The 8,496-nt window shown below is 48.0% G+C and overlaps 1 protein-coding gene across 1 annotated transcript in view; it reads left to right on the top strand.

Annotated features, from left to right (window-relative positions):
* Positions 1-1,009: 1,009 nt before the first annotated feature.
* The window catches only part of CRADD (CARD and death domain containing adaptor protein), an 80,047-nt gene continuing 72,560 nt past the window's right edge, over positions 1,010-8,496 (top strand). Inside the window, exons 1-2 of the mRNA XM_084275494.1 lie at positions 1,010-1,031; positions 4,500-4,805. Of these exons, the coding sequence (XP_084131620.1) occupies positions 4,508-4,805 (298 nt within the window). The 5' untranslated portion in view covers positions 1,010-1,031; positions 4,500-4,507. The remainder of the gene's footprint in view (positions 1,032-4,499; positions 4,806-8,496) is intronic.

Genomic DNA, 8,496 nt, shown 5'->3' with positions numbered 1-8,496 from the left:
TCTCTCCTACAGTACTTCTGTTGCAGAGATAGGAAACGGTGTGGAAGAGGTGGCTGCGTATTCAGCAACGGATGAACACATCTGTGAGGATGTGCGTGGCACTATGGCAGACACCAGCCAGCTCCTACTTCACTAAATTGTTTTCATCTATGAAAGTTTCTTCATTTTTAGGCCATTCAGGTGAAAGCATTGAAGCCAAACATATATATATATACACACACACAGAGAGCATTTGATATAATATTGCTGTATGCTTTATACAATGATACCTGCACTCGGATGGAGCCTGGCTTAGCACACAGGAGCCCATATCCCTAGGGAGTAACGAGATCAGCTCTTCCTACTGTCGCGAAAACTCCACTTTTGTAATTTCCAGTTTCATTTTAGATACAACGCCTCCACTCGCTAACCCACCCCCCACCCCCCCAAAGCCCCACACCAGCCCACCAGCAGCCAGGTGCCGAGAGCGCAGCAGGTCCTTCAGACTCAGGGGAAGAGGCTTCCCTCCGCCGACGCCCCCCGGCAGCCCCCTGGCACCGAGCAGCGGAGGGAACCGGGCCGCGGCCTCTCTCCCTCGGGCCGTTCTCTCTCTTGCCTGGGGCCGGCTGCGCGCCTGCGGGCAGTCCTGCCGGGGCTCGTTTCCCCTCGCCGGGAAGCTGGCCGCAGCCGGGCGCTCCGCCGGCGGCCCCCAACCCCCGCCCCAACCCACATCGGATCCCCCGCGCCTGCCGCCCCGAGGCCCACCTTCCCGGTCGGGGTGCAGGTGGGACGCGGCCGCGCGTCCCGACCCGCGGGGCCGCCCAGCCCCGCTGCCCACAGCTGACATGGCGGCGGCAGCGGCGGCGGTGGCAGCAGCACCCCCCTCCCCCGCCCTCAGCGGGACCGGCAGCGGCGGCCCTTCCTCGGCCGGCCCGCAGCAGGGCGGCGGCGGCCGCTTCCGGCGAAGCCCTCTTGCCTTCAACAAAGATGGTGCTCCCCGCGCAGGCTCCGCGGGCGCCGAGGTGCCCTGTGTAGTTCCCCACTTCCCGCTTGTAAGTACAGGCCGAGGGCGGAGGGGGCTCTCTCCCTCACGGTGCTCTTCCCCGACCGCTCTCGCCTTACGGTGCCGGCGCCTCCGCTCGGCCCGGCTACCCCCGGCTGTTATCCCGGGCGCCACCGAGAGGGAAGCTGCCCGATCGGCGCCGAGGGACCGCTCGGCGGCGGCCCCCCGCGCTCCGAGGCCGGGACAGGGGACGGGCTTCCGCGGGGCGGGCCGGGGCGGCGGGGGCCGCGGGTCGGCGGCAGCGCCCGCCTCCGCTGCGGGAGCCGTGCCGAGAGCCGTGCCCGGAGGAAGAAGGGCGGAGGGGAGGAAGGCCGGGGTGCTGCCGGCCTGGAGCCGCGGCGGGGGGGGTGCTCTCGGGGTGCCGGCGGGTCGGGCAGCCGGCCCCCGAGTGCGGCTTGGAGCGGCAGCTGCCAGACCTCGGGTGCGGGGGAGAAGCTGGAGGCGGAGGCTGGATGTTTTAGGGGGGGATGTGTAACGTGTAGGCACGCTGCGAGCCGCCAGAATCGCTCGCGGGTTAGGCAGGGAGGACCTTCCTCTCAGCTCAGCAGGCACACGGGGACGCGCTGGCAGCCCTGAGCAGCCCGGTGCAGGTGGTGGCTGGGAAGATGCCCAAGTGTTCCTGGCCGGGCACGCAGTGAATGTGCTTTTCAAGGCCAGAGAGGGTCTTTCTAGGGTCAAGGCTTTAAAAGTTTTATCCCCTTTCGCGGACAGACTCTGTGTGAGATCCAAAAAAATGTTGGGGAGGTGGTAAATCAGGGGCTGGCTTGTTCTGCAGGACGGTGGGGGTGTGTTCCTTACAATTTGGCCCTGTAGTGGAGGAGACGCGTTTTTCAGAAGTATCTGGGGAAGGTTTGAGCTGTGTCATCTCTTGTGTCAACAGTGTCTCATCATCTCGCTTTCCTTCTAGCACCAGCATTAATAGAGAAAAATTATTTCAGAGCTTTGGATCCCTAGATACAGGTTGTGATTAAAATGAATTCAAATTTAATTCCATGTTGCACTAAGCTCTGTCCCTATACTCTTACACACCGAAATCCTGATACATTTCCATGTCTGGCTGCTCAGTTCCTGACTCAGACATTTCCTTCTCACGGTATAAACACACACAAAGAAATACTTGATCTTTAAAAAGACCTTAAAAATCAGTACACTGCACCCTGGAAGTTCACTGGGCCACTGACCTTGGTGTTAAGGGCCCTTAGTGTTAAGAGCTTTAAAACCTCAGTTGTGCTCGCTCTGCAGTCAGTGAGCCACAGGCCTTTTTCAGCAGAAATTCCCCCGTCAGATTCACAGCTCCATAAGCATTTTTCAGTGCATGGGGATGCAAACTGAGATGGTCTGAAAAGGCTTTACTTTTGAAAAGCGTCGACTGCTTTGGTTGCGAAGAAAGGGGGGAGCTCATCAAATGCAGCGCTGTGACTGGGGAAGGCCATGTTCCTCATCTGGTACGTGAGCAAGGAGGCTCCTAGATGAGAACTCTCAGTGGCCTGGGCAGAACATGAAATACAAGAGCTCTGTAGCATCAGAAAACCCAAGTTTTCTGCTTGGGTGAAGATACTGCCCCTAGAGCTGTTGCTGCACTAGCTCCTGTCGAACTCTGCAAGCACTTCATGAGCTCAGGGGCAGTCAGGGAATCCTGGAACGGAGAAATGTCAGGGATCTATCTGCTGCCTGAAATTTGTCTGGTTTTGCTTTAGTCCTGTGGTTGCTCCCCGTAGTGTAAAGGTAGTGTGCGTTAGAGACCAGCTTCACCCCTTCAAAGCAAGCATCCAAACATCGTGTGGGGAAATCCAGTTCACTTTCTTCCCATCTTCTTTTTCCATCTCCTTGCTTTCACTGTCATCCCACTCCATGATGGAGTTGGATGTTTGAGCTATGCTTAGCAGACTAGCATTTTTTAAGGACACGTGCCGGGATAGCTGTTGTTTGATTCCCAAATGACCCCTAGGCAGAACGTAGGTGCCTTGAAATTGACTTCAGTATATGAGAAATGTACTGGGTGACCCTGAAAAGATGGAGTCCTCCTGAGAGGGTGCCGTCCAGTGACACTTTCAGCACACAGTGGAAGCATTTTTGGAAAGTGCCTTTATCAGAGGGTGACACAAACAGGTTTCTCCAATCTCTCTCTCGGGGTCCTAGGCTCTTGCATGTTGTCCAAGGTGCCATTCACACCCCCATACGTTCTTTTGGTGGCCTGCCCTAGATTTCAACCACCAGACCAACCAACCAACTTTTGATGGGGTCTTGGCAGTCAGTAGGCACCTCTCACAATACTAAGATTTTAGCAGGTTTCCTATAAAAGCTTTGAAGATTCCCTGTCACTCCCAATATCCTCAAACTGAATGAAATGCAGTTTCTGCAAGGTCTGTTTGAGTGGCAGCTTCCAGTTTAATTATCAGAAACTCTCTTGGTAATCACACTCAACACCTGCTGCAGTTTTTTTTTACTTCTTTATTTAACCATGAGAAAGTTTTTAATTATATCAGTCTGATATTTTCCTTTTTGAGTGCCGTTAGTGGGCCTAGGGATATGTTTGTTGTTAAGGTCTAGGCTAGACATCTTGATTTGGTTCATAGGTCTGGCACAGACACCCTGTATGATCTTGGATGAGTTGCTTGGACTCTCTGGACCTTGACTCCTCTTCTGTAGAGTGGCTATAAAATGCATCTTTTCCAGCTTTTGCCTAGTCAGAGGGTTAGTCAAGTGAAATGGAAGCTGGCACAGGGCATCCGATTGCTTCCTGTGAACACATTAGAAGGGTAAATACCAGGGAGGGAGAAGAGCTACTTAAGCTAAAGAACAGTTTTGGCAGAACAAATGCCTATAAATAGAAGGTGGATAAATTTGAGATGGAAATTTGAAGAAAGTTTCTCATCACCAGATCTGTCAAGTTCCAGAGCAGCCTTCCAGGATGAGTCAGGGGGAAGGATGACTTGGTGCATAAGGTACATTTCCACCCCTCCTAAAATTAAAATGCATCACGTAGGCCAAACGTACCTGTTCGCTCTGTCCCTGCTGCTGCTGCCTGGCTGCGGTGCATCTGCCAGTCCTGCTGTAGCTTTGGCACTGCTGCAACCACAGGAACATCAAGGCATCAGTAACAGATGTCAGCTGTGACACCTCTCTGACTTTTTGGTTGTAGAGCCTCTTGAGGACTGGCAGATGCTCCAGTGTGGGTGTTTACCAGTTAGCAAGTGGGATTATTTGGCATGGTTTTTATTCCATCGAAGGCCTGGTCTTCACAGTGTCAAAGGATCTCTTCCTGAGATATTTCCCTGATATGGCTGCATTTTAGCTTGTGAGAAATCTGAGTGGAAAGTTTTCCCAGGTTGGTGATTCTGCATTCTAAAGGTTGCCAGGCGTCAACATCATGCTGGGTGTCCACACGTCACTTCTGGATGGTAGAGGCTGAAGTATTTTACTCTTCACACACATTTCCCTACTCCCCATGCTCTAGGTTGCCAGATGGATGCCAGAGACAAGCAGCTTCTACGTTCCCTGCGCCTGGAGCTCTGCACAGAGGTGCTGGTGGATGGAATTGTTATTCAGTATCTCTACCAAGAAGGGATTCTCACGGACAGTCACGTTCAAGAAATAAAATCCCAAACCACCAGTCAGAGGAAAACCATGATGCTCCTTGATATTCTCCCCACCAGAGGACCCAAGGCTTTTGATGTCTTCTTGGATTCCTTACAGGAGTTCCCATGGGTTAAAGACAAGCTGATGGTGAAGCGTAAAGAAATGACATTACAAGATCCTGCAGGTAAGGCCAATATTGATATTGCTGGTATTTTGAATCTTGCTCTCAAGCCACAATTTTGGGAGCGCTGAATGTACCATTTCAACACTCAGATTTTAGGCTATCTGTGGTGTAGATACGGAGGAAGATACAAACAAAGGGGGACAGCCTGAATTTTCTGGAAGCCAGCCAAACACCAGGAAGTACTGCAAAATTTGAGGAGTGAGCAGGGATGAGATTCAAGAGATGAGGAGAGAGCAGGACAGGAGGCTTTGGGGGAGGCTGGACTGTAGGAGGACCCAGACTTCTTTACTGTTACCAAAGGGAACAGACTATGAAAGAAGTTTTGACTAGCTGCAGAAGAGTCTCTTCGTCATCCCTACCTGATTATTGTGTGGTTTATGTATGTTTTATGGTGGTTTGTTTCTGGATTGTTCACATTGACAGAATTTTTATTTGCTTACTTTTATTATGATCTTAATTTGATTTAGTACCACATGCTAATTTAGGTTTATTTAGTTTATTATATTTACTGGAGTGCAATTATCTAGGATCATTACTTACAAAATTACTAGCCATTGCTTAGTTTTAAAACAAATTGAGGGGCTAACCAGTTTAGTGGGTGTTACATCATCATACTTAGTCAAATCTTTGGCTTTCTGACATTTAAATGTACTTCTAATACCAGTTTTCTGGACTTGATGTTTGTTCAGAAGTGATTTCTTTATCTAGCCATGTGCAATTGTTGAACTGTTTTGAAGTCAAGACATTCTTAAATCGCATGGTTCTTGCCTAGCTTCTGGTTGCTAATCCCACGTTACCAGCAAGGTAGTGAGATTGCCCTTGCTTGAGAACATCATTTCCAAACAGTCTGATAAACCTTTCTCCAGGCCCCCCATCCCACCCCGCTCCCTTTCAGTTTGGTCATACATATTTTGATGGAAACAACGTGTGATTTTTCCAGTGTCGTGTGCTTTGCATGAGGCTGAGAGCCTGTGAAGATGGGTGACTAGGACCCCTTGATCATCATGTGCATCCGCATCCCATTTAGCTGCACGTTCAAGAATGTTTTGTCAAGATCTGCTGGACAAATCTGACATTACCTTAGGACATTTTTAAAGGAATATCATGACATCTGGTCTTTGTGGAGGTTGCTTTATGCTCGCTCAAAAATGGGTAAATTATTTTGAGAGTTTGGGAAATAAATGCCCTTTGCTGCCCACGTTGGAAAACACCTCAGGTTCTCAGCACAATGCAGACTTGCAGCACTGACCACGTTGGAAAAGGCCCTGCTTGCTGTTATGACAGATCCTTTTATGCTAATGCTCCTTATTTGCCTTGCAAATCAGCCCGTTCGTTTGCTAATTGCTGGTTGAGCTGCTGAACAATCCTTTCAGTTCCAGAAACAGCACACAGAGCCATCCAGTGCAGTCAGGAGACTGTGTAGCTTGTTACTAGAAAGATCGTTCCTGAGTTTTGTTCCTTGGATTGTTTTGTGGGCTGCTCGGGCCGTTTCTGGATCGCTCAGGCCCAAGGTGCTGGATTTGTGCAGATCGGGCTCTCTGGTTTTGAGTGGGCTGCCTGTACTTGGTAATCCCATTGCCAAATTTCATGGGCAAATGAGAAAAGGCTTCCAGATTAGGTCAAAGGTTACTGTTAGTTTTACTGTGGCAACGCAGAGTCTAAGAACGGGATAAGGGGCAGAGAGCCAAGTTTGTTTTAATATTTAGGCGTGTTCTTTAGAAGCCAAAGAAAGGGAGCAACATCTGTGCCCTAATAAATGGTGAGTGCACCCTGGAATGATTTGAAAACCTTGGTGGCATCATCGGTGCTGACTGCACGCGAGAAAATGTGGTTTTGGGGATGAAACGCCTCGCTTCGCGCTCTGAGCAACAAACTTGTAAGCTTTTGTCTCAGCAGAGTGTTTGAGCATATGCTTGGCCTTAAGCATGGAAAAAAACACTGGCTCTAATAAAACTGTAAGCATACTTAAAATTAAATGTGTTCTTTAGTGCCATGCTAGATAACTTCTGCCTTATTGGAAACAGTCCTTAAAATGATGATTTGTCAGTGGCAATTTCTTTTGAAGAATCTGTTTGAAGTGAAAGAAATCTGCCACATACACACTACCATTGTTTTTAGAGCCTAAAACTTTTAAAATAGAAGTTGGTTTTATGGCCCCAGATTTTAAAATCTTTTTTCCCTTTGAATCATGCATACTTATGGAAATCGCATGCCTGCTGTTCACTTGTTTATGCTCAATTAAAATTCTGTTTACTCAAGCAAAATATCCTCAGTTTTTGCAGATCTTTTTGCAGGACTAAGGACTGGTGGCAAGGTTTTATTTTATGGTCTTTCACTTCTTGCTGACTACATGTAGGATTTTTAAAGTCGGTAAAATTAGACTACTGGGTTTTTCTCTACCCGAATGTAAAAACTGTGGCACATGCACAGTGATTTTTCTGTGTAGGCCTTTGGACTGTTCTGCATTTTGCTCAAAGAGATCAGACTTTCTCTCTTTGCTTCAGATGAGAAATATAGTTTGTGGTTCCCAGGTTAAAAAAAAAAAATCACAACTGTAATTGTTAATTGTTAATTTTAATTTATTTTCTTCCTTTAGTAAAAAAAAAACTCAAAATAACAAACCAACCAAACAATTAGTTTCAGGAGGACAGAAATAACATTTTTGGTGATGTAGAATAAATATGATCTAGTGGACTGAGCAGCTATGATATAGAAGCTGAAGCCTGAGACCTAAACGAGACACTGCCACTGACTTGACGGGAGCCTTTGGACAGGTTCTTCCAAGGGAATGGTTTTATCGATTCCAAGTTGTGTAACTTGGTGTAATGTTCACAGAGCAACATAGAGTGTAACTGGAAATTGGCCTGGGATTCAGCCCAGAGTATGCTGTTTGGCTGCTTGCAAATAAATGAACTTTAAAACTTGTGATATCCTGGGTTTTATTGCTGAACGTCAGTTTGACTTCAAAAAGTTAGTTCTGTATACTGGTATCTGCTGTAGTTCCAAGGAGCACAGAAGACTCTAATCCTGCAGAGCACAGGGAGTAGTTTTTCCATGGAATCAGGAGAGTGACATGCAGGCAGGTAGGGCTACCTGCAGCTGTATAATTACAGCAAAGAGACCCAAGATTCCTTCCCCTCGCTTGTTTATTTTATGCAGGGGTCAACTTTTGCCTGGGGTCACCTTTTTGCTCTCTTGTATGGATCAGTCAGATGGCCACGGCTCTGGGGAAACCTTTCCTTAAAGGTAGGGAAAGCACCATTGTAAAACCCCAAAATGTCAAGAAGAAAATACAGTCATCTGCTTTTGGAGGTAAATACGACTTTAATGGTTTTCAAGATTCTAGGGTGTGTTTCTTGCTTGTGTAAGAGCCTGTGATAAAACAGCTCACTCTGTGCAGAGTGCCACTGCCAGACTTAATTACTGGAAACATCAACCGCAGCATGAGTTGCTGGTTTTGAAGATCAAAACTTCTGCCACAGTAAGAGTTAATAAAAGTTACATGGGTCTGTGTTGTTAGGGAAGGACCGCTCTGTTTTTTCTGCCCTGGTTTGGATCACTTTATCTCTTTGTCAGGAACATAAATCTTCAATACAGCATTATAATTCCTACAAAAGAACTACAGCTGTTTGCAACAGAATTCCATTCTTTCTAGGAACAGCAAACAGTTACCCAATATTTTTTTGCACTG

This window comes from Gallinula chloropus (assembly GCF_964237585.1).
Source record: "Gallinula chloropus genome assembly, chromosome: 1".
Classification (NCBI taxonomy): domain Eukaryota; kingdom Metazoa; phylum Chordata; class Aves; order Gruiformes; family Rallidae; genus Gallinula; species Gallinula chloropus.
Note: the sequence above shows the minus strand (reverse complement) of the source record. Positions and strands in the feature narration are given on the sequence as shown.